The 21744-nt window shown below is 46.2% G+C and overlaps 10 protein-coding genes across 10 annotated transcripts; 4 read left to right on the top strand and 6 right to left on the bottom strand.

Moving 5' to 3' along the window:
* Nucleotides 1-38: 38 nt before the first annotated feature.
* Nucleotides 39-1056, top strand: F4807DRAFT_175641 (uncharacterized protein). Its single transcript, XM_047993513.1, has 2 exons — nt 39-526; nt 600-1056. The coding sequence occupies exons 1-2, from the start codon at nt 208-210 to the stop codon at nt 836-838; spliced, it is 558 nt and encodes a 185-aa protein (XP_047852245.1). The 5' UTR covers nt 39-207; the 3' UTR covers nt 839-1056.
* F4807DRAFT_434367 (uncharacterized protein) lies at nt 824-2730 on the bottom strand. The gene has a single exon (XM_047998788.1). It carries the CDS (start codon nt 2363-2365, stop codon nt 1274-1276), a length of 1092 nt encoding a protein of 363 aa, XP_047852244.1. The 5' UTR covers nt 2366-2730; the 3' UTR covers nt 824-1273.
* Nucleotides 2731-3512: 782 nt separating this feature from the next.
* On the top strand, nt 3513-4921 carry F4807DRAFT_175588 (aldose 1-epimerase). Its single transcript, XM_047993511.1, has 2 exons — nt 3513-4296; nt 4355-4921. Exons 1-2 carry the CDS (start codon nt 3776-3778, stop codon nt 4860-4862), a joined length of 1029 nt encoding a protein of 342 aa, XP_047852243.1. The 5' UTR covers nt 3513-3775; the 3' UTR covers nt 4863-4921.
* On the bottom strand, nt 4665-8092 carry F4807DRAFT_175601 (ATP-dependent DNA ligase). Its single transcript, XM_047993512.1, has 2 exons — nt 7121-8092; nt 4665-7064 (listed from the first exon to the last, which is right to left on the bottom strand). The coding sequence occupies exons 1-2, from the start codon at nt 7772-7774 to the stop codon at nt 4980-4982; spliced, it is 2739 nt and encodes a 912-aa protein (XP_047852242.1). The 5' UTR covers nt 7775-8092; the 3' UTR covers nt 4665-4979.
* Nucleotides 8093-8318: 226 nt separating this feature from the next.
* F4807DRAFT_434364 (carbohydrate esterase family 1 protein) lies at nt 8319-9553 on the bottom strand. Its single transcript, XM_047998787.1, has 3 exons — nt 9250-9553; nt 9078-9197; nt 8319-9011 (listed from the first exon to the last, which is right to left on the bottom strand). The coding sequence occupies exons 1-3, from the start codon at nt 9412-9414 to the stop codon at nt 8412-8414; spliced, it is 885 nt and encodes a 294-aa protein (XP_047852241.1). The 5' UTR covers nt 9415-9553; the 3' UTR covers nt 8319-8411.
* A 1599-nt stretch (nt 9554-11152) lies between these two features.
* Nucleotides 11153-11571, bottom strand: F4807DRAFT_434363 (uncharacterized protein). Its single transcript, XM_047998786.1, has 2 exons — nt 11505-11571; nt 11153-11393 (listed from the first exon to the last, which is right to left on the bottom strand). Exons 1-2 carry the CDS (start codon nt 11533-11535, stop codon nt 11212-11214), a joined length of 213 nt encoding a protein of 70 aa, XP_047852240.1. The 5' UTR covers nt 11536-11571; the 3' UTR covers nt 11153-11211.
* F4807DRAFT_434362 (uncharacterized protein) lies at nt 11418-13449 on the bottom strand. Its single transcript, XM_047998785.1, has 4 exons — nt 12795-13449; nt 12500-12733; nt 12152-12328; nt 11418-12103 (listed from the first exon to the last, which is right to left on the bottom strand). The coding sequence occupies exons 1-4, from the start codon at nt 12883-12885 to the stop codon at nt 11808-11810; spliced, it is 798 nt and encodes a 265-aa protein (XP_047852239.1). The 5' UTR covers nt 12886-13449; the 3' UTR covers nt 11418-11807.
* Nucleotides 13450-14360: 911 nt separating this feature from the next.
* F4807DRAFT_462521 (EF-hand) lies at nt 14361-16153 on the top strand (the record flags this gene model as incomplete). The annotated part of the gene is made up of 7 exons (XM_048001840.1): nt 14361-14393; nt 15347-15358; nt 15420-15476; nt 15526-15541; nt 15625-15753; nt 15816-16019; nt 16086-16153. The coding sequence occupies 7 exons, from the start codon at nt 14361-14363 to the stop codon at nt 16151-16153; spliced, it is 519 nt and encodes a 172-aa protein (XP_047852238.1).
* Nucleotides 16154-16606: 453 nt separating this feature from the next.
* F4807DRAFT_462520 (uncharacterized protein) lies at nt 16607-17453 on the bottom strand (the record flags this gene model as incomplete). The annotated part of the gene is made up of 2 exons (XM_048001839.1): nt 16607-16698; nt 16751-17453. 2 exons carry the CDS (start codon nt 17451-17453, stop codon nt 16607-16609), a joined length of 795 nt encoding a protein of 264 aa, XP_047852237.1.
* A 2290-nt stretch (nt 17454-19743) lies between these two features.
* On the top strand, nt 19744-21714 carry F4807DRAFT_434345 (voltage-dependent anion channel-domain-containing protein). The gene is made up of 2 exons (XM_047998784.1): nt 19744-20277; nt 20377-21714. The coding sequence occupies exons 1-2, from the start codon at nt 20006-20008 to the stop codon at nt 21503-21505; spliced, it is 1401 nt and encodes a 466-aa protein (XP_047852236.1). The 5' UTR covers nt 19744-20005; the 3' UTR covers nt 21506-21714.
* The last annotated feature ends 30 nt before the right edge of the window (nt 21715-21744 follow it).

Here is a 21744-nt window from a genome sequence, read left to right as displayed (position 1 = left end):
AAAACTACAAGGGTCGCGTTCTTTAATTGATCCGATTTATGCATAATGCCGCCCAATTGGCTAAGCTGGAAAATCGTATAACTAAATATCTTACAGTGGGTCACTGCGTATCGGCGTCATAGCTTGCTAAAATGCGATTTCTGTACCACCGAAAATCGAACCATAGAAATTCAAGCTCGTGATTCTGCAGCCCCAGCCCGCATTGCGATGGTGCAAGACGACAACGAACCGCCTAGGATGTGCGGCCCTCCGCCCGGGTCAACCGAAACCGCCCAACATGTTAAAGAGTCGCAAACCTACGAAACCTTTCCCGGCCCGAAACCAAATTCTGAGGGCCGAGCGAGAGCGGGCGCGGGCGAAGCAGCTGAGGGGAGGAAGATATCTTCGCCTACGATAACGGATGCGTTCCAATCTATAAAGTCGAACGATTTCTTCAACGTACATAAGATGCCATGCGCGCCCCAGGGCCTCATGACAGGTATTGGGGCTGGTGCAGTGGTGGGCGCGGGTCGCTTTATTATAGGAGGTACGTCAGCATAGCGCCCAAGCTTCCACATCTTAACGTTTGGGCGCATCTTGGCTAATCATATGCCCCTCAGGACAAATACCCAAAGCTGCGAATTGGGCCTTCGGTGCATTTTTCATAAGTTCGATAATCCAATGGGAATACTGCAGGGCGCAACGAGCAAAGCAGCACGCCGCCGTAGCACGAATGGTCAAAATCATGGATCAGAAAGCGGCCGAGGAGGCTGCACAGGCTAAGGAAGCAGCAAGATTAAAGCAAGAAGAAGAAGGGAGGCAGGAGGCTGCAAAGAAAAGTTGGTATAAATTATGGTGAACCCATTCAAGCCATGCGATTGCTCATAGCACTTGTTGCTATTATACATCTTATAACTGCTCTGTGAGATATAGATGTGATCCTGCCCAGGTGCCAATACTTGAAACCCATGCTTTTCTACCCGGAAGTTGGTACCGAAGCCAGCTTGGGCTCCGACAGAATATGGACTCCAAGACTTGGAGGTGGGAGAGTATGTAATTCGGATAGCTCTTCGCGTATAAAAAACCAATCCATCCAAGAAAAGTACCCAAACAAAAAATAAATAAATAAAAATATAAAAGTTGCGTCGCCATCGCGTCGACTATTTCTCGTACCAATAATCTACGCCGGAATCACCCAACGCCGTGTCCATCGATCGGAACTGGTCGTGCTCACCTAACACCACAAATAATATAATCGAACCTCAAGCAATAATACGAAGACCAGGCGTTGCTATCAAGTCGTGACAACGGTAGTCGGTTCCGTATCCGAGAAACGCACGCGTGCCATGGAATGCTGTCTTTCCAACTGCGCAACACTACTGAGTTGTTGTCGGCGTCTCTGGTTCCTCCTGGCTCGAGCTTCACTCTCTTCGCGTTTTCTATAATCAGCTAGCTGCTGTCTTCGCTTTTGGGCCCTTGCATAGGCGATCGCTGGAGTTGGCTTAAAACCGATGCCGTTGATACCGGTACCGTCGTCATCCTTGTCCTCGGGATCGTAGACAGTAATTTCGTCTTCATGCCACGTAAGAGAAGCACGAACCGGGTCGACAATAACGGGCTCCTCTTCGACGGATGGATCTGTCGCCTTTCGCCTCGTTAAAGGAGGGGTACCCGCTCGCTTTCGACTACGCGACTTGGATTCCGAGAGTCGGTTGATAGATGGATATGACTTTTGCAAGCGACCGGGACCTTCACATTTCGTTAACCTCACGATAGAAGGATCGACAACCGTCTGCGGCGTGAAGATCGGAGATTCGCTGCGTTGTTGTGTAGGATTAAAGTCGGATATGTTTGCCTCGTTGCTTAGCCCCATTCCACTCGCGTTTGGAGGATAAGCATGGTCGGGCTGGTCGGGTAATTTGACACGCTTTCGTGATGCATCGTAAGCATCATCGAGCTGCATGCCTTCAGCAGACATGCTGCTGCTGCTACCGCCATCAAAATCGAATATGGGTAGTTCTGGTGAAAATCTTGGGCTATTGGTCACAGATTGGGGGCTAGCCTCATCTGTTCCAGCTCCCGCTCCCGTTCCCGATCTATTTCCCTTAACGACTGTTCCATCGGCCTTGTCGTGAGTTACCCCGCCCCCACTTTCAAGGGCGAGTTCTCGGAACTGCTGAGCAACCTTGCTTCGAGGGCTACTGTTACCGTCCTCGAAGGTTTCATTGCGAGATCCATCCACCGGTTTAAGGGTCGGAGGTTGGAAGGAGAATACAGCCTTAGATAGACCGTAAGAGTTAGGAGATGGGTTAAGGGTGCGTTGTTCGTTGAGTACATCGTCACGCTTGCGCTTGGGTGTTTGCTTAAGCGGTGATGATTCAGCCATCGCTACTTTAGTCGCCAGAGGTAAAAAAACAGCAAAAGGAGATAGTTAGACGAGTTGGGCGACTAGACAACTGGACAACTGGAGCTCAAAAAGGGAACTCTAAAGAGTTAAAGTCGATTATCCATCGGTGGAATGTGTTTGATTATATGTATTATCGATTCCGTTCAACCATTCGAGCCTGGTTGTTAGGCGCTGGATGATGGGCGTTGTCGTGTTGCCTCAAAACGTGAAGTGACTTAGAATAAAAAAAGGTTAGTAGGTGCACGAATGTGTATTGAATTGGAAGAATTAGCGAGGCCTATCGATGCCGCTACCCTTTGATGAGATGGCACCTGCGACCGTGTGTAGATTTGTTTAGATGTGCGTACGTGTGTAGGTATGTAGACTAGTAGATAGGCAGGTACTTCCACGTGGGTAATAGCCACGCATGTAAGTGTGAGTTCCTTGGTATGCTGGCTCCACGGCTCTTGCCAAATGGGAGATGGAGTTTCATAGGGCTGTAACAGTGATTGGTCCCGGAATATTCTTTATTTGAGTGGCAGCTTCACCCCAGCTAGCTGCTAGCTTCGAGATTGATAAGGTTATCCATTGTACTATTCTTATCAACTCGACCTATTGTTTACGGGACGAGGGCTATCCGAGAATTGAGGCATTGTGCCTTGCCCACAACTTTAATTTTGAATTCCAAAGTAAATTTCCAAAGTTACCAGGCAGGTAAAGGAGTAAAGTTACTTTTACTCAATGTATTAAGTTTCCTCTATCTTTTGTAACTCTCATATTTAGCTAGGTAGGTTGCTAGGACATCAGGTTCTACTATCGCAGCCACATCTAATGGACTAACCCATTTAGGTCCAATCAAAGTAGATGGCTTGCTAGACATCCAGTTACTCGGATCGTGGCTGCTTCAATAGCTCATTCGCTCTTACATCTAAATTGTAGGTTCCGCTAGTCGATTACCTAATGTTTCGATTCCGAAGTCTTGGTAGAATCGCGGACGATCTCGGTGGAATGATGAGGTAAAACGGAGTCTATAATCCGCCTTGTACCACCTAATTACCCCGCCAATCGGTGCTACCCCACTATGTATCCATGGATCTCATGATGCGATCCAATAGGTACTTTAAGGGTAACTAAGAGTTGCTAAATACATACCAAATACAATACTTAAAGTCACTCCACACGTCACCTCTGTGTCTCGTGAACTTCCGAGCTTTTCATATAGCCTGAATACATTTATCTTCCAATGCTCTTGCAGCTCAGACTTTACGTACATTCCAATCTCTCTTTCTCATACAGCTACATTCCCCCCTTGAGCTCCAAATCTACCTAATTTATCATTCAAGCTTCTAACTTCCCGTCCTTCCTTGGGAATAAAATATCTGTTATAACAGCTGTGAATCATATATCAAAATGGCAGATGAGATCTCCTTCTTGCCACTTGGCGCCGTTATCCAATCCTTCAAGGTCGGGGGTGTCAACATCGTGCAAGGTTTCCCAACTCAGGAGCTCTATGCCTCTCATAACAGTCCGCACTTTGGCGCAACTATTGGCCGTGTCGCAAACCGTATCTCGGACGCTAAGATCGATTCTCTAAATGGAGGCAAATCCTACAGCTTCGTTGCTAACAACGGACCCAATACCTTGCACGGCGGAAATGTTGGCTGGGGTAAGCGTATTTGGAAGGGCCCGAATCCTGTGGGTTTACGTCAGATCCCCGGCATTGAGGGACTTCAAGGAGGAGAGACTGTCGAGTTCACCTTGACAAGTGAGGACGGAGATGAGGGGTTTCCCGGCGAAGTTGTCGTCAAGGTGTTCTATACGACCGGAAAGGTCGTTGAGAACGGGAAGGAGGTGATAGTTCTCGGCCAAGAATACGACGCCGAGCTCGTGGGAGGTGCCGAGGAGACAGTAGTAAACATGACTAACCATTCGTATGCCCCTTTGAGACCATAAATATCGACATGGGAATCAGGACGCTGACGTGAATAGGTACTTTAATCTCTCGGGCGGTCCGAGTATTGAGGGGACCATAGTCCAACTTTCAACGAACTCATATCTCCCTCTTAGCGAGTGGGGGATTCCAACGTCCGGACCAACGGCATACTCCAAGGTTGCGACCACTACTCCATTCACCCTGGGGCCAGAGGGTCCAGATTTTGATGACTGCTTTATCGTCGACCCTTCAAAATCCCCTAGCTCCGTGCCCATAGACACGCGAACCCTTCCCCTCACCAAGCTCGTTTCAGCTCAGCACCCGGAGAGCAAAATTCATCTGGATGTTTTGAGCACAGAGCCTGCATTCCAATTTTATACTGGCAAGTGGATTGATGTGCCAGCTGTAGGTGGCGCCCCTGCTCGTGGACCACGGAGTGGTTTCTGCGTAGAGCCGAGTCGGTTTGTAAATGCTATCAACGTTGATGACTGGAGGAGCCAGGTGGTTCTCAAGAAGGGAGAGAAATATGGGGCTCGTATCGTGTATAAGGCTTGGAAAGAATAGTCAATCTACCTACCGAACGCATAGTGAAGAGATATCTAGGTAGCAAATCGCCAAAAAGACGATTGTACTCATATGCGTTGACTTGGTATGATCTAACTACTTGCATGAAACGAGTCATCACAGTTCTTCTTCGTCACCATCCCCGATCTCTTGATCGGCTGGTACGATAGGCGCTTTGGCCTCTTGTTTCCTGTAAAGGCCAGCTAGAAACTCACTACTGCTAGCTTCTTCGATTCCCTTGTCCTCACGCTTCTTTAGGAAGCGCGGGAACCGGAGACTGAGCCCGCGTTCCTGGCTGACTAGCCCGATAGCCGCCGTGTAAGTCGGCGATAGTGTAATGTCAGCGAACGCCATCTCCCATACTTCCTGGGGCTCAAACCAAACATCCGGCTCTGGCCCATAATACTCGATGAAGCTTGGCTTACTTCTGCGAACGTTCTTGTAGTTTTCACTATTCCTCTCTTCTAAATTATTGTCAATACCATCCCCTTCCTCGCCCCTTTCGGCAGCATTCGCGTCGGGTAAATCTTCTCCAGAGCCATCATCGTAAAATTTCTTGTTAGCCTTGTAGAAGACGTCTGTAAAGCCAGATATGCATTTACACACGGCCTCAAGAGAACCCGTCGCATCATTTCGTACTGCCATAAGTATTGGAGACCACCACTTGGCTTTTCGGCCCTGACCATGCCATGCGGCGACAGGCACGAGATCTAGGGTATCGAATGAGCTGTTGTAATCCTTCTTAACCTTAAGCCACGAGTCAAGGCGCTTATCGGGCTCGTATGTAGCGAGCAATGCTTTCCGTCGCGAGGATGACTTCTTTTCTTCTCCGGCCCCATCACCTGAAGTACCCTTGGCTTTCCCTTTCCCTGTTCCTTTCTTCGCTTTAGATTTCGCGGGAAGACTAAGAGTCTCATTTTCTCGTATCTCTTCAGCCGTTTGGTTCAGGTCCTCCGCAGCCTGGCTTGTCGCTGGCAAATCTGGAAGATTGTCTAGGATTTTGACCATGATGCCCTCGCATTTAGTATCCGTCGCTTGCTTGAAGAAGTCTAGTACAACTTCAGAATCTTGAGATGTAGCGTCGAGACTTTTGACCCAAGTGAAGCGATGTGGTATTTCGATAAATAAAGATCGTAACAACGACCTTCGCTCACGAAATGGTCGATCTAGCAGGGGCTGGCCATTAAGGTGCATAAGGTCGAACGCGAATAGACATACTTCAATAGTTATACTACCGATTTCGACGTCTTTTCGCGCTCGGTTTGTAAGAGTTTGAAAGTTTTTCAGTTCTCCAGTCTTCTGGTCCACCGCAACAACTTCACCCTCCATGATGAAGCTACTGACGCCTTCGCCGCGAATCTTCAATACAAGCTCCACCAAGTCCGGATACTTATCAGTCATAACTTCAAGATGTCTCGAGAAGATCGATACTTTGCCTTTATCATCACAGTGAACTTGGGCCCGTTGCCCGTCGTATTTAAATTCACATGCGAAGTCCCTCCCTTGTAGTTTCGTGAGCATCTCAGATAAGTCTCTCGTAATGCTACCCAACATTGGCCTCAGGGGAACATGCAACGTCAGGTCGCATCTGAGTAGTAACTCGTCGCATACTCCTATCTCAAGCATGGTAGGTATGAGATCGTTGTAATTGGGACGCCTCGCAAAACAAGCTTTAACGATCTCCTCGGCTCTGCTCCATACCTCGGCTAGCTCTTCCTTTTTCAACGCCTTCAGATCGCTTACAGATTTCAAAGGGAAATCTGCGCTAGGTGGCCGTGAGAGAAGAAAGGCGCGAGACAGAGCTATCAGCATGGTTGTCTTTACAGCGCCGATTCGAAGGTGTTGACACAGCGTACGAACAACATAACGACTCTCCTCGCCGCCCCGAGCATCCTGGAGTAATCGATCCACTATTCGTTGCTTCACTTCTCCACTTCCTTGCCCTTGGCTGTTGGCTATCTTGACGAGAGATTGGTAGACACCCTTGACAGTTAAGGGTCGGGGTTTCCGCAGCGTGAAGCTCTGCTTTTTCTTCGCCTCGAATGCAACATCGCCCGCGTCGCCGTGTCTGTCGTAGATAGCCTTTAAAGAGCGACCATCCAAGCCGCAGACATTCTTGAGCGCTTTGGAAATAGCTGAACCACCTAATCCGAGTTCTAGCGAGATATACGGTGGTGAAATTGAGTTTGTCGCAAGCCAGACCTACGCAACGCAATTAGCACGACGATCAAATTCACAGGAAGAGGAGAATAGCTTGCCGCAGGAAGTAGGCTCTCGGGATCTGCTTCTATGAGAACACGGAGGCAGTTGACTAGAGTATCCACTATTTTTATCCGACTGGACGTGCCATTGACGAGTACAAAGCAGCGCGTTAAAAGTGCATACGACGCATCACCTCCATCACTCGACCAGTGCTCCTGAAGTTTTGGCGCATATTCCGCAGGATCAAATGTTAGAGGGCTCTCATCAAAAGGTATAGATTCCGAAATACTATCCACGGAAGCCGAGACGGATTGCAGCGACAAAGTACCTTTACCTTTATTCTCGGCCTTCTTTACATCCGGAACGAGATTCGGAAACTCCCGGGGCGTCTGAGAAGTTTCCGTGACACCTGGGGTAGCGCGGGAATTGGAAATCGTAGAAGGTGCCGGAGATCCGGAGGCACGTCCCGCAGTCTCGGCCTCTTTGTCCCACTCAGACTGGAGCTTTCGCGCCAGTTCCTCATCTGTCATGCAATGCGCTTGATCATGCTTCGACGAGGGATTATCAATCTCTTCAACATCCTTTTTCCCATTTTCAGAGCTTTTGTTATCCTTTTGCTTCGAGAAAAAGTATTCCAGTCCCCTAGAAGGCAAAGCCGATGGTTTAGAGCTCCCTGTATTCAGCTTGCGCTTCTTCGTCGGACTAGGCATCGCGAATTCTGTATAGCTCGGAAAGTCAACTGACGTTGAACAATCATTTCCTTAGCGTATAAAAGTCTAGAGAGGGCCTTATACTTGATTTTGAGGAGTCTGGTGCGTGCTTTCATTAGTGATGAGAGAATGTAAACGATGCTGTCGTCATTCGTCATTCGGCGAACAATACGCGTTTCCTATATGCGATATTCAGATAACCGATAAGCGCATAATAGGGACAAAGTCTCGCTGACGTAAGCACTGAGCATAGATTGTTGGTACCTAGCGTGTCTTAATCCCCGACTTCACTCTTGTGTCATCAAGCCACTCAAGCCACCCCCTTTTCTTCCGAATTCCCTTCGCAGAATTTATACCTAAGTCATTAGGCATCTACTTTTGGCAAGCCTTATTTATCCGGCCGTATTTAAGCAAAGATATTCGAGTTGACAATTACAGAACATTGTCTTGAAACCGACTTATTATGAAGACGCTAATAACACTGTTTACATGCCATAATTACGTAGCTGACAAAATGAGGTGGTCTACAAGGGATTGTTGCCGGTTTGAATCTTAGCATGAATCAAAACAATATTTATTCCACATCCAAAGTTATCCGCAATACAACTATGTGATTCATCTCACGAACAAAAAAATCTTACTCCAGGCCAAACCAGGCCACATCAAGCTGAGGATGGACAGGTACGGTGTGACCAACGTTGGCCGCTGAGTACCCCACTAACTTTGTACCATCCCCATACACCATCTGAGTATAGCCTGACTGAGGCGTGTTCGTGACGTTCTTAGTGAATTCAACACCAAGCAGAGCGGACCATTCCTTCAGTTGCTCAGCTAGGTTCTTATAGTCCACAAAATGGTCAGCAGTGCCGTGGAATGTCTGCATGCGAGGATAGGACCCAGTAAAGCCCGGGTACATCGCCTTAGCTTGCTCCGCCCACTGCTCACCCGTCTTGACGTTTTGCCCGCTGGCACAAGTAGGGTCAGCGCTTTGTGGGCTAGATCCAGGAGAACCTGCGAGACAGCCCGCGGCGACGCCCGAATAGCACGATCCAGCGGCGAATACATCGGGATAAACAGCCAAGAGCACGTTGGTCATCATGCATCCCGATGAGGAGCCCGTAGCATATACTTTGGTTGGGTCTCCATTGTACTTCTCGATCAAGTATTTGACCATGTTAACCAGACCCGTACTATCACCTCCTCCATTGTTCGTCAGAGTCTTCTCGGACGCAACGTCCTGTAATATCATATGTTTAGCCATCACCCACTGTAAAGAAAGTCATCTGGTTTTTATAAAACTAACCCAACAATTGCTATCCTTTTTTGTCGATGGATACACGACGATAAACCCTTGCGCATCGGCATAAGTGTCATAGTTCGCCATTTGATAGTATGCAGGCCCCGTGCCACCGCAGTAGTGTAACTGTCTCCCTTATTAACACCTAGGCTAAACATATCGCATGTAAATGTCTTACAGCAAGAACAATTGCAGGCTTTTCAGCTAACTTGGCAGGAAGATAGACTTGCATATCAAGACTCGTCGGGTTCTCTCCCCAGTCGGTCACCTGGGTCAACGCAGCGTGTGTCGTTGAAAGGGACAGCAGTGTTGCTAGAGCACTAGTCACTTCAACTCCGCGCATGGTGAGTCTAATCCGAGAATATGAAGAACCAAGGAGTTGAGTACGTTTGTTAGGGAATATCAGTTTCTAGAAAGCCTAGGTAGATAGGATTCAAGACTTAGATATATATAGGTAGATATCTGCTGGTACAGGTGCAAAGCCGAAATTGAATACCGGCTAAGATGCACCAGAAGCAGTGTGAATCTATGCTTGCCCATTTAGGTGGGCCGGAGTTTGGAGTCGGCTAATTGGGTATCTACCTAGTACCCAGGGCAGCCAAGGATTCGATGTAACCGGTCCATAAAGACGACTCGAAGCGTCTAATTTCAATTCAAACTCAGACCCATGTGTATGGTTCCATCGCATCATGATGACTTACCGGTCCAATTAATCGCCTATATTCTATAGGTATCAATAGCCGCTTACGAGGAGCCTCAGTGATGATTTTATTGCACTGTCCCTCGCAAGTATTACTCATTTAAGGTGCTGTTATGTTAAGGGGCTTGTAAACAGAATTACCTACGAAGGTTCTCTTTTATTCCATGTCTTTTATTAGCTGCCCCCTTTCACTTCATTATTGGTTGATGTGCTGACAAACTTCACGAAACTTAAGTTGTATAGAATATAATTATGTCCATGCATATTGTTACCTACTAGTTCCTTTAGTTCATCCGTATGTATTGTAAGTGCGCCAAGTTCTTAGGGGCGGATTGGGGCGTCCAATTTGGGGTTTTCAGCGGGAGGTCCATGTGATCCAAATTTAGTGAACTGTTTTTTTCTTTCTCTTCAATGTTGTGTCTTCATACGTACCTGGAGAGTTCGCTGGCAAGTACAGAAGACTATTAACTGGCTGCTGTGATGCGGCAGTGATAACTATGTTGGGGGGGCAGCAGGGTTAACGAGGACTTCCTTCATGTCAAAAAGATACTTCAATTTATGTGGACCTGGTACTGTAAGATCTAATATCTATAACATTAGTTGGGAATAGGTACCATGGATTGTCCAAGGTCAATGGGGTGAACGAGTTGTAAGAAAATCACAAAGGGATGAATGCGCTACTTAGTTGACTTCTGTTTATCAGTTATATTTGCCATAATCCCATTAAATATTGTTGGAATAATGGATAATTAGCTGAATATCTACGCCCCATACCTATGACATATATGTATAGCCTGCGTGGCACTACTTCCTAGAGTTGTAACCTTCTAATTCTACTAATATGACATACATGACCCGTGTCTACTTCGACACATATACAGGAGTTAGTCGGTGTACTCGTGGGCGGGCGGGTTCTCTAAAGCAGTTATGAATCCGATCAGGCGAAGGTTAAAGTATATGCACAAGCTGGTATCGAATTCATGAGATCAGCAGCATTAAGCTCGAAGAAGCAGCTGCTAAACATGTTAAGCAAGGAATGGATCATTCAATGGGGATTGGTCCTAGACAGAAATATGGGATATGTGGCTGAGGAGTTACTCAAAGAAAGATGGAAAGAGTATGAAGAATGCCTCATGGGTGGCAAATATGATGAAGGGTTCGGACTTGCAATTGTGGGTATGGAAGTGTTCGATGCTGCCATCGAATACGAGTTGGCCCTGCGACGGCTATCTTACAATCATTCATCGAATCGGGTGTTAGATAGGTAGTTACTAAAAATATCGGTTATGGTTTCATAACTGCGGAACAATTTGCAGTACGGAGAATGGAGGTTCGAGATGGGGACTTAAATCGCATATTTGATGCCTTTGTCGACTTGTTTGTGGTCGGTGAAGAGGTGCGGCCTGACTACCTGAGAGGCCTGGCCTTGAAAATTCTTGATCATGTGAGATTCTCCTCAAGAGACGGTCGTCGATACCAACTACTACTAAAGATTGCCGTCCAACGACTTGAAGAGGCTCGCCGAATAGTCGATCCTCCCGAGAAAGAAAGACAGTTGATACGGATTTCCAGGGTACTTTTTTTCGCCTTGGAGGTTGAACTGTGTGCCGAAGAACCAAACACTACACTTCTATCGTTACTAAAAGGGGCGACACAGGAAGGCTTGGCTAGAACATTGAACTTCACTGAGAAGAGTGAACTTGTGCGCTATACGAAAGCCGTCGAGTACCTACTACATAAGTAAAGTCGGGAAATCAACCGCATGTTTGATTTGTATCATGACGCGGAATTGACAATCGAGGAAACATCAATGTTGTGCGAGGAGTTCTAAACTACTCTTGTCTTGGGGCCACGGATATCTACCTACCTACGTACAGGAAGAGTGTTTTGTCCGCTCTTTTTTAGGACTAATCATCGATTGCCCTCCTAGGATCTCCTAACCTAGGGGTCGAACTCCAATCCCACGAGACTCCTAGTTACCAACCTCCAAACACACCAGATCTCTAGCATGATCATTTCATCTTCAAGGCTGGTTATTATCCATTTACTCCAAGTTCCTGTGGCCCATCCGTACGTGTTGCCCTCGAGCTAACTGTATCAAGTTCTTGTGGACGATTTGGCGCATCTAGTTCGTATTTCGGTCCAGAGGTTTCCTGTGCTTCAAGTTCAGTCGATGATTCCCGCTTACTTCTTCTATGACGCCATAGGAAAAAACTTCCTAGTAAAATAATTGATACCCCGACGACACCACCGACAACAGGACCAGCAATCCAAGCGCGATTCGCAGGTGTCGCTGGCCCTGGATCGTGTGCTGGAGAATTCATACTTGTTTCTTCAGAGTGTTAGTCGAAGTACAGATCTTTGAACACATAACAGTTACCATTTGGAGCCTGTGCTTGTCCAGTAGGCAAACTAGAGTATGTCGTGGTGAAGGTAAAGGTCGTTAATTTTCCACCAAGTGTTTTTGTGATTTCAACGACTGAAACAGAAGGAAGTATTGTAATATTGGTTGTAAAAAACCAAGTCCCAACTACACTCCCGCCCGACGTCACCGTATCTAAGTCAGCGTTAATATTTAAAGACGTGATAGTATAGGTAGATCTCCAGTGAACCTGCGCCGGAGCTCAATACATACTGCAAATATGTTAATAACATAGCCAAGACATTCGACCAATCGTTAATCATTGTATAGCGTGCTGCTAACATGAGAATAAAGATTGGACATACCGAGGGAGTACTTCTGTCACAACCGGGTAAGATGTGGTCAAGGTGTGGTTTACCGGGATAGGAGTAGTTGCGTTGCAGTAATCCACAAATTGATCAAGCTGGCTCAAAGACGTTTCGCTTCCTCCGTTTTCCTCGACACAATTGTAGCAGGATTGCAAGTAGGTGCTAAAATCCGAATCTGCAGCACATAAGGCCGGTTGTTTCCCAATTCTTTGTGCCTCCAAGTATGCATTGTCTAGATATAAGATCAATATCCATCTACTAGAATTCCGCATTGCCAGTTAAGTGACACATACTACATGCGTTATAGCAAGCTGCTGGAACATCATCACTAGCACGTGAGAATAACGAGAGCACTTGCGCAACTAATTTTCGTGAGCTAACCATGATAGAGTATGGGGCTTTTGTAGAGTGGGCACAGTGGTCCTAAAGTATGTATTTGAAAGAAAGTAAGAGCAGGCAAGCCAGGCGAGATTCAACTACTTTTCTTCTCCAAATCGGCAAGGCTTCGTTTCATTGATTAGCTGGACTTGGTGATGCATCTAGATGATAGTGGCAACCGGTGGGCCACATTTGGTGGTGTCCAATCTGCATCCCGTGCAGCGAACTATGCCACCACTCAATCTACTGCAATGCCACATCCATATACATTTTTTGGGGTCTGACTATATTTTCACTTGGCCGTCTTTCACAGGTACATAGATCTCCTCGAGTGATAACTATGCCTTCGACTTTAAATAAGCCATAGCCATGAACGGTACCTACATGATTGCATACCTTACGTCAGTTGTAGAAGCAACGCTCTAACCTACAAGTAGTACCCCCAGTCAATAGAAACCGGCATTATGTAGACGCTCAAGTGAATTTTGCCTCTAAATTCCAGGTTGGCGACAGCTGAATATTGAAATGGAGGGTTCCGCGCATATGATATAAATTAGGTAATGTACAAATGTATGGATGTTGGAATTCTAAGTCGCCCCTTTTTCTCATGGAGGCCGTTTTTATCTGTGCAATTACGGATGAGAGCCTTATGCTTATGTTGTACAAGAAACGCACATGCATGCTGACAACATATGATATTGAAATTGAATATTGGTAGGCAGCCGATATTCAAGACAAAGAGGAAATAGATTATCAATTAATCCCAGTACCTGCAGCCGCATATGGCCCCCAAAAATTCATGTCTCCATTCACAGATCTTGGCATCGCATTCGGACACAGCTCGGGATGGCTGGCCGGGTGCTTGATACCACCAAACCCGCTAATCAATAGGATAGTGTTACGGCATGTCGTTAAATATAAGCTCCTCAATGGCACTGCACTATCTAGGTGTTACAAGATCATGAGTATGAGCTTTTAGAATTTTAAATATTTTTCCACAGTATCTACTAATATTAACAGAATATGAGAACGTCGGCATTAATAACATCGGACATGGTCCAATTACCTACTAATCGCATAATGTTAGGGTCTATGAGTAGAGAGCTAAATAACAGCTAGTTATCTGCAGCTTGTATGTTATCTGGGACGAAATATAAAGGGCCGAAAGCCCCAAAGGGCTTTAGGAGAGGGATAGGCGTTAATCAAAATCTTTTACTACATAATACATGCTAGCCAAAGGCGAGCTAACTGCTACTCTCACTCACTCTGTGACAGTCTTCAACGACGGGCCTACTCCTGACTCATATATTTATTGAAGGCATTTCTTTAGACAGTGACCTGGTGGATCGATGGAACAGGTGCAGGAGGGCTGAACAGTTGGTAGATAATTAGCATAGGCATATGTAAAGGACTTAAAGCTAGAATTGACATCTGCCGCCACTACTCATTTAAGCGGATGGTCTTAACATGGATGTCTTACAATGTCACCAACAACTAAGCCTTTGGACAAAATGGTATTGTTCTCTCCATTTTAAAGGACTTATCCGCTCTTAACGCTGATCTATGTGGCATTCGTTACTAAGTTTTCCGCCATAGCGTCGTTGTCCTTGGTTCAAAGCATCACAAAGCCGCATACCTTTCTAGCAAGTAGTTTTTACCAGTACGGTATTAGGAGGTAAGATAACCTTATATGATCTGATGAACCAGGCCCAAAATATTGCCTTGAACCATTTGTTCCAGCGGCAATCCTAGTCTTGGTGGAAATAGATCTGTCTCTCAATCATTTTAACGCTTAAGCTAAGACTTACACATTATAGCGATGCCTTCGCTGAAATCCAATGGATAACAACTATAGCACGCTGTACTATGTAAAGTTGTCTTGAATTGTACTATCTCAGACTTTAAGCGAAACGTGAGAAACTTTTACGGGCGTCGAAAGAGGTTTTGAAGACTTTTAATTTCCGAAGTCTCTCTAAACAAGTACCTTTGATGCGTGCGCTTCTGTTATATTCAACTCTCTTCATAGAAAAGGAGAGAAATATTTCCATCGGTAGCAATAAACTTCAAGGGGTTCCAATATCGTTCCGCTATGGAATTCACGTTATGTTTACCCCACGTTATTTGTGGGTATTTTATGTATCGTGATGCGAGGGGCCTAGATATTACATACATACATCCACTCACTGGGGAAATGGGACTAGCAGCTGTGGATCTTCCATAACCGAAGCAATTTTCGGGCCAAATCATGCCTGTGTCGATCTACTAGCCTGGAACAGGAGTTTGTTTCATGCATTGTACCATCGACAACGTCCGAGCGCTGCGGCAACCCCTGTCTAGTGTGTAGATAATTATATATGCCCCTGAGATTTCCTGCAGGTCTCACATCACTTCATTGTTTTTTACTCAATTGACTTGTCAACTTGACTACGGAACTATATTAACTTTATCTATTAACACACTTCAATAGAAATACAGCATGGTATATTTAATACCCCTATATAGAAGAGGCTTAAATGGACTCAGCTAACTTGAATGGCTAGGCCAGACACTTGTCGCCGGAGGAGATTCAGGTCTTCAAGGACCTCTTCGACTCATATGTAAGTATCTTTCTTCAAGTGGAAGACACGCGAATCTGACTTTTCGTAGGACGCAGACAAGGGTGGTGAGTACTGTCTTTTGGATATACTGGATCCAAGCGTTGTAGTCAGTATGCGCACTGTCGTTTAGAGCTGACGAACTCGCTAGGCAATATCAGTGTTGAGGAGTTCACGAAAGTAATGTCTCAGAGTCCCGGCAAAGCACCAACAAAAGAAGAGGTAGCGCAAATCATTAAAGAGGTTGACCTCGATGGAGACGGGCAAATCAACTTTGATGGTAAAGTCTCCTAGGCCCTAGCGGGTGCTTCACGTTAGATCCTATGAACTAATAGGTGACAGAGTTCATCACTATGATGACTGGTCAGCCATACCCGCCTCCGGATGAAGAATGGGTTAAAGCCTGGAAACAATTTGAGCCGTCGCTGAATGGCTCAATTACACAGAGTCAATTTCGACAAATAATGGCGGACTTGGGAGAATCTGTCACTGATGCTGAGGTTGACAAACTCATCAACAATGTAGATGGAGAAGGGAAACTTAGCTGTAAGTTGAGGCCGTGTCTACGACCAGAGTATGACGAAGTCGATTTACTTACTGATATCCATCCAGTCAAAGCATTTGTGCACTTTTTGAAGAGTAGGAACTTGGAAAATGATATTCTAAATGGATATGCTTAATAAACACGCGCATCAAGCACTGTCGACTCTGATCGTGTATCTAGTATGGTAGTTCAGTTGGACTAAGCTTGCACAGTAAGGGACTCAACATGAACGACATGCCTAACGACTGGATACATACCACTTGCCAACCTCCTGATCATGGTACAATTTATGCAAAAACGGTTGAACAAGATTAATAAACAAGTTCAAGATATTCAAATTGGTCTAGTTAACCTACTAGGTAGGTAAACATGGTGTTTGATATTTGAAGGCGAAAGATTCGAGTTAACCGCTCCCCCCTGAACTATTTTTCTTTAGCCTCACCTCATGAATCCCACGATCAACTGTTTAATTTCACTTTAAATACCTATCAACCATATCATGGAATACCTAGTCTATCACTCTCAAACCAACACCACCGAACTCAGCTCCGCCGACCACTCCTAATCTACCTCAAGCGGGATAAAAGCCTTATAGGTTTGCGAAGATGTTGTCGATTCTCAAGTTACCGACAGTCGAGTAGTTCGCGACGTATCGCTCACCCCACGGCTGGAGCTGGTTGTCTACGCAGATGGTTAGCTTTGGCACTTCAGCTTCGAGCCATATAAGACTTACCGTATGTCTCAGCCGGCTTCGTCGCGCAGATGTAGATGAAGGTATCGTTAGTGGCCTTCTTCAGGTCGTCGTCAGGGAAGACCGAGATGACGTCGTTGAAGTTCTGGAGAGTGATACCAGCACCCGCCTTGTCGTAGTCAACGGCGATACCCATGCCGACAAGCTGGACCTCGGGCTCCTTGTAGTAGGAGATCGTGCGAGTGGTGTGGAGGGCGATGGCGTCCCATACAAGCTGCGTGCGGCGAGCGTCCCAGTTCTCATCACCGTACTTTTCGATGAAGTTTCTGGCAGCGATGGCACCGTCAACTTCGAACCGGTGGTCGTAGGTGTAGACCGGGGAGTTGGGCGACGTGTCCCAGCCAAGGTCGTGTAGGATGGCGCCAATAGCTTGCACCTCGATGTCGACGCTGTTCTTCAAGGTCTCGTTGGCGTTGATGATGATAGATCCGAAGATCCAAGATCGCATTTGATGCTTGTAGACAGCTTCGGTGCTGTGGTTGCGAGTGTACTCCTGAGCCAAGCGGACAATAGGGGTGTCGATAACAGTGATACCGGCAATGGTGGTGTTCGGGTAAGGCGCATTTGCCAGAACCGGAGTGCCGGCAGCCGGTTTGCTGTGTGGGTAGAACGGGCCAACAGCGGCTCCGGACGCGAGGCCCGTCGAGCTGGCGAGAAGCATGAGAGTGTTCTTGGTGAAGTGCATGTTGATGATTGTCGATTCGAAGACGAGTCACGATTGATGTTGGTGTGTTGATCGATAGTGAACTTCAAGAAATGTTCGAATTTTGCATCCTATATATACACTTCGTGCCTTCTATCTGGCTTGCCATTATCCCCAACCTCATGCCAATTTGTCAATACCCCGGACACACCAACAGACTGTTACGCGGGGTATTAGTGTTACCAGCCCCTGACTAAGATGCACCAGTCTGTCGACATGGAGAGAATAACCCCTAGAATTCGGATTATATTGGACAAAGCCCAATGCCATAGTAAGGAAATTTTAGAGAACCGTGGTAGTAGTCCAAGTTAGTAAGTGAAGAAGAGCTGAGAGGGGGAGTAAGGCTAACTGCCTAATTGGTGCGGGATATGATCTATCCCCACAAACGTCTATTGGGTAGCATTGAGATTACTAGTGCGCCCGTGACGGAGATATTTCATACCCTGACAAATGTGACTTACTATATGTCCGAATACCTCGCATATAGGCAAGATTCTGGGAGGTAAGCGGTGGCTTACGGCCGGAAATGATGGTAGTAGCCGTACCGTGTATGAATTACTAAATACAACAATGAAGATTCTTGCCAAGTGGGTATATACAGTAATGATTCCCAACACACTCATATCAGGACGACGAAGAACTAGGAATCAAGAAAGCCTCACACGGCAGTTGGTGTCTGAATACGGATTAGTCCGCTTGGTGTATGAGTTAAGCTTCCTAATCCACTTTATTGCCCCTTGGCCCTACCGAAGACCCTGCATAAACTCGCCGGCATGGTGCTTATCTTGTCATCGATTGGTAGGCCCAAGCCCATCTAGTGCGATCCACTGGTCTTGATAAATTTAGATGAGAATCTCGGCGTCGTATATAGCAGCTATGGGGTCTGCGATATCTTGCGTGCTCCTTGCGTGCTCCTACCTACCACATTTACTCTCGAGTCGTTGAGGTGGCGGGCCCCTCTTATAGTTCTACAGTGGACTTTGTTTATAATGATATATTTATAAGACGAGTCTCTATATCGGCTTATTGAAAAGATCTCAGGAACAAAACTTGACGTCAGATGTATCATTAAAATACATAGCCACTTTGCCAAGGTGATATGATTTAACTACCTACCTAGCTGGTATTCATGAACTTCGCTGTTAGATTAATTTTTGTTTTGTTGTTCATGGTAGATCGCACGATCTACTAGCCAAGTAAACAAGGTATCTATGTTCTAGACATCTCTGGTCTATTCAGACGGCCACTTGGGTCGACACCAGGAAAATGTCCTAACATCATGAAACACACAAAATCTATCGAATTTGTTTCTTCTAAAGAATACTGTACTTCTTGGCTAAAGACTATGTTGGTATAATGTATAAGGCATTGGTTAAGTTACTCCGATTGGTATATAGTATATGTCGTATAAAACAATACGTACCTAGGTAACCCCTTTTTACTGTAGCCTATCTATCTGCCTAGGTCCTTGGCCGATGTGCCACCCCAACGGAAAGGCGAAGGTATGTACCACAGCCCAATCATGGGCGCATGACTACGGGATAAGGTAGGCAGGTAGATTCGCAAGAAAGCGACGCGTCACGAGGCTCAGATTGCAGATCCAATGGTGCATCGAAGTATGTTGAGCCGCAGTTTCATGTTTAGAAGAATTCCAGCAAAGACCGTACCTGGTTTTCCATCAGATAGCTTGTATCATCTTCATAATCACTAGACTACTCCTCACAGATGGCTCGTTTGTGCTGCTCAGATATATAAATTTCGGAGAATACTTCTCTACCCATCATCGTGCTGAGCTGTTCCTCTTTACTTCAAAACTTGACGTGGAGAGGAATTTAGCTTTGGAATCAAGAAAGTAACATATCGTTGAATGTGAAGTGGGTATCGCTTATCATTTCATACAATGTCTATCTACGACGTGCTCATCTTCGTAGCATTCGCATCGGTGTCTATGTCGATCACGTAGACGGTGCTAGTCCGTAAGTGATCAAAGCCTCCACAGCAGATACGCCTACATTCTAGCTTCTAGGAAGCGCTACTGACCTTAGACTAGCCTTTATCTCGTGTCTATTTGTCATGTTCAACGTGGCGAAGACGGCGAATTCTCTTGGCTGTCGTGGGCCCCTTACGCAGTTGGGAAGTTTCCTTCTTCTTGGTATTGGCAGATATTCTATTTTTTTATTCAGGTCGATGAATATGTGAGAGGCACCCGAGTTCGTCTCATGTATCATCGTCCTCTTCTGATCTTCAAGATGGGAAAGCTTTACGTCAAACTCGGGAATCTTGGCGGTCAACAGACATTAGCGTGGAGTTGCTCTAAGCCCTGGTTGGTAGATTGGGCATGTTCTGAGATTGTTGTTGAGTCAAATGGGGGATTGATCGTTCCTTGCAGTAGTACAGATTTTATATAAAGACTTGGGTCTAGGCCAATGTTATTTTGAATCCAGCTTCACTCGTGTGTGTATTCGATTCTTATTCCCCTTGATTTCTTCTTGGACTTGACTCTCCTTTATCCTTACCTAGAATATACAGAAGCGATGGAACAGAGAGTTCCTTTAACCCCTGATTCTCCTATTCCGTTCCAATCGAATGGTCTGTCAACCCAGGCCACGTCAATAGGGCAAGGTGCTCCGGAGGTACACCCCGGATATGGGGTAGATGATGAGCGTCATAGTTTGAGTGTGAGCGGAACGCAGGTCAACTCGCCGGTCGATTCAATTCATGACGGCAAAGAAGGTCACGATGTCGAAAAGGTTGATGATCTGATTGGTGCCGATATTTATGATCCGAACCGGCCAAAAATTCATTTCTCTCGGCGCATGTAAGTTAATATCTCTCATTTCTTCGTTTATATAAGGCAGATAGATTCCTGGGTTTCTAACATCGAATAATACAGAAAGCACTTTACCTGGGCTTGGTTCACCCTGTCAATGAGCACTGGCGGGTTAGCGCTTCTGATATACGCCCAACCTCACCAGTTCCCTGGGCTCCGACAGATTGGATTTGTCGTCTACGTCGCCAATATCATAATCTTTGCATGCATCGTTGCTGCAATGACTATGAGATTCGTACTTCATAAAGGCACATTTATAACGTCGATCACCCATTCTCGCGAGGCCTTCTTCGTCCCGACCATCTTTCTTGCCATTGCGACTATCATTACGGGAACTCAACGTTATGCAATCACGGAAGAAAGCACATCACTGGTCTGGCTCATCTCGGCTCTCTTTTGGGGATACGTGGCCGGGTCTTTGTTCGTTGCAATTGCTCAGTACAGTTACGTGTTCAAAACCCATGATCTTGGTCTCCATACAATGATGCCGACTTGGATCTTGCCAATCTTTCCGATCATGCTTTCGGGCACGATTGCCTCTGTTATTGCAGAGACTCAACCCGAAATGAATGCAATTCCGATCATCGTGGTCGGCTTAACCTGCCAGGGGTTGGGGTTGTCTGTGGCGTTCATGATGTATGCGCATATGGTGGGACGTTTGATGTCTAGAGGTAAGCTTGCTATTATAAATCATACTGAAAAGCTATTAACTAATTCACTCTTAGGCATGCCGAACCGTGAGCATCGAGCAGGTCTGTTCATGAACGTTGGTCCACCGGCATTCACAGCTTTGGCGGTCATCGGTATGGCGAATGGACTGCCCGATAACTTGGATATCAACATGGGTATGGTGCTGGATATGAAGGTAATCAGACCGATCGCGGTAGTGGCAGCTATATTTCTCTGGGCCTTATCACTATGGTGGTTTAGCATCGCCACGGTATCCGTTGTCCTTTCGCCGCCTCAATACTTCCATCTGAACTGGTGGGCGCTGGCGTTTCCGAACACAGGATTCATTCTGGCTACTATTTCCATCGGAAACGAGATACAGCACGAAGGGATTCGCTGGTTTGCGACCGGGTTATCGATCTGTCTGCTACTCACATACCTTATCGTGCTGTATAACTTGGTTCGGGCTGTTGTCATTCAAGACATTATGTATCCAGGACGTGACGAAGACGTGCTAGATGGCACTGACACTTGAAACCAACGGCGAACAAGGTGCCGACAATTCGTCCATTCTGCGGTATAGGTTGAGGGACCAAACGACGCTACCAAGAACAAGGTTCGGGAATAATGGAAGGAGGATGTTGAACTGTAGAATAGAGGTTTATAGAGATTAGATGTTAGATGTTAGATGTTTGTAGAAGGTAGAAATAAATTAGAGTGTGTGGGGGTGGGGCCACGATACAATTGTTTTTGGGGGTTGATTAGTGCGCCACC

This window comes from Annulohypoxylon truncatum, assembly GCF_022578515.1.
Source record: "Annulohypoxylon truncatum strain CBS 140777 unplaced genomic scaffold F4807scaffold_26, whole genome shotgun sequence".
Taxonomy (NCBI): Eukaryota; Fungi; Ascomycota; class Sordariomycetes; order Xylariales; family Hypoxylaceae; genus Annulohypoxylon; species Annulohypoxylon truncatum.
The sequence above is the reverse complement of the archived record's forward strand: the minus strand, read 5'-3'. Positions and strand labels throughout refer to the sequence as shown.

What these genes read in the sequence shown, in the direction of transcription:
- F4807DRAFT_175588 (XM_047993511.1), top strand. Translation starts at nt 3,776, where the DNA reads ATGGCAGATGAGATCTCCTTCTTGCCACTTGGCGCCGTTATCCAATCC. An exon ending in GTAAACATGACTAACCATTC is followed by an intron (nt 4,297 to 4,354) that starts GTATGCCCCTTT and finishes TGACGTGAATAG; the next exon opens with GTACTTTAATCTCTCGGGCG.
- F4807DRAFT_434345 (XM_047998784.1), top strand. Translation starts at nt 20,006, where the DNA reads ATGGAACAGAGAGTTCCTTTAACCCCTGATTCTCCTATTCCGTTCCAA. An exon ending in AACCGGCCAAAAATTCATTT is followed by an intron (nt 20,278 to 20,376) that starts CTCTCGGCGCAT and finishes AAAGCACTTTAC; the next exon opens with CTGGGCTTGGTTCACCCTGT.
- F4807DRAFT_175641 (XM_047993513.1), top strand. Translation starts at nt 208, where the DNA reads ATGGTGCAAGACGACAACGAACCGCCTAGGATGTGCGGCCCTCCGCCC. An exon ending in GGGTCGCTTTATTATAGGAG is followed by an intron (nt 527 to 599) that starts GTACGTCAGCAT and finishes TATGCCCCTCAG; the next exon opens with GACAAATACCCAAAGCTGCG.
- F4807DRAFT_434367 (XM_047998788.1), bottom strand. Translation starts at nt 2,365, where the DNA reads ATGGCTGAATCATCACCGCTTAAGCAAACACCCAAGCGCAAGCGTGAC.
- F4807DRAFT_434363 (XM_047998786.1), bottom strand. Translation starts at nt 11,535, where the DNA reads ATGCGGTTGATTTCCCGACTTTACTTATGTA. An exon ending in TTCCCGACTTTACTTATGTA is followed by an intron (nt 11,394 to 11,504) that starts GTAGGTACTCGA and finishes ATAGAAGTGTAG; the next exon opens with TGTTTGGTTCTTCGGCACAC.
- F4807DRAFT_434362 (XM_047998785.1), bottom strand. Translation starts at nt 12,885, where the DNA reads ATGGTTAGCTCACGAAAATTAGTTGCGCAAGTGCTCTCGTTATTCTCA. An exon ending in AGCTTGCTATAACGCATGTA is followed by an intron (nt 12,734 to 12,794) that starts GTATGTGTCACT and finishes TCTTATATCTAG; the next exon opens with ACAATGCATACTTGGAGGCA. An exon ending in ACAAGCACAGGCTCCAAATG is followed by an intron (nt 12,104 to 12,151) that starts GTAACTGTTATG and finishes AACACTCTGAAG; the next exon opens with AAACAAGTATGAATTCTCCA.
- F4807DRAFT_434364 (XM_047998787.1), bottom strand. Translation starts at nt 9,414, where the DNA reads ATGCGCGGAGTTGAAGTGACTAGTGCTCTAGCAACACTGCTGTCCCTT. An exon ending in AGCCTGCAATTGTTCTTGCT is followed by an intron (nt 9,198 to 9,249) that starts GTAAGACATTTA and finishes TAAGGGAGACAG; the next exon opens with TTACACTACTGCGGTGGCAC. An exon ending in AAAAGGATAGCAATTGTTGG is followed by an intron (nt 9,012 to 9,077) that starts GTTAGTTTTATA and finishes ATGATATTACAG; the next exon opens with GACGTTGCGTCCGAGAAGAC.
- F4807DRAFT_175601 (XM_047993512.1), bottom strand. Translation starts at nt 7,774, where the DNA reads ATGCCTAGTCCGACGAAGAAGCGCAAGCTGAATACAGGGAGCTCTAAA. An exon ending in CCGAGAGCCTACTTCCTGCG is followed by an intron (nt 7,065 to 7,120) that starts GCAAGCTATTCT and finishes TGCGTTGCGTAG; the next exon opens with GTCTGGCTTGCGACAAACTC.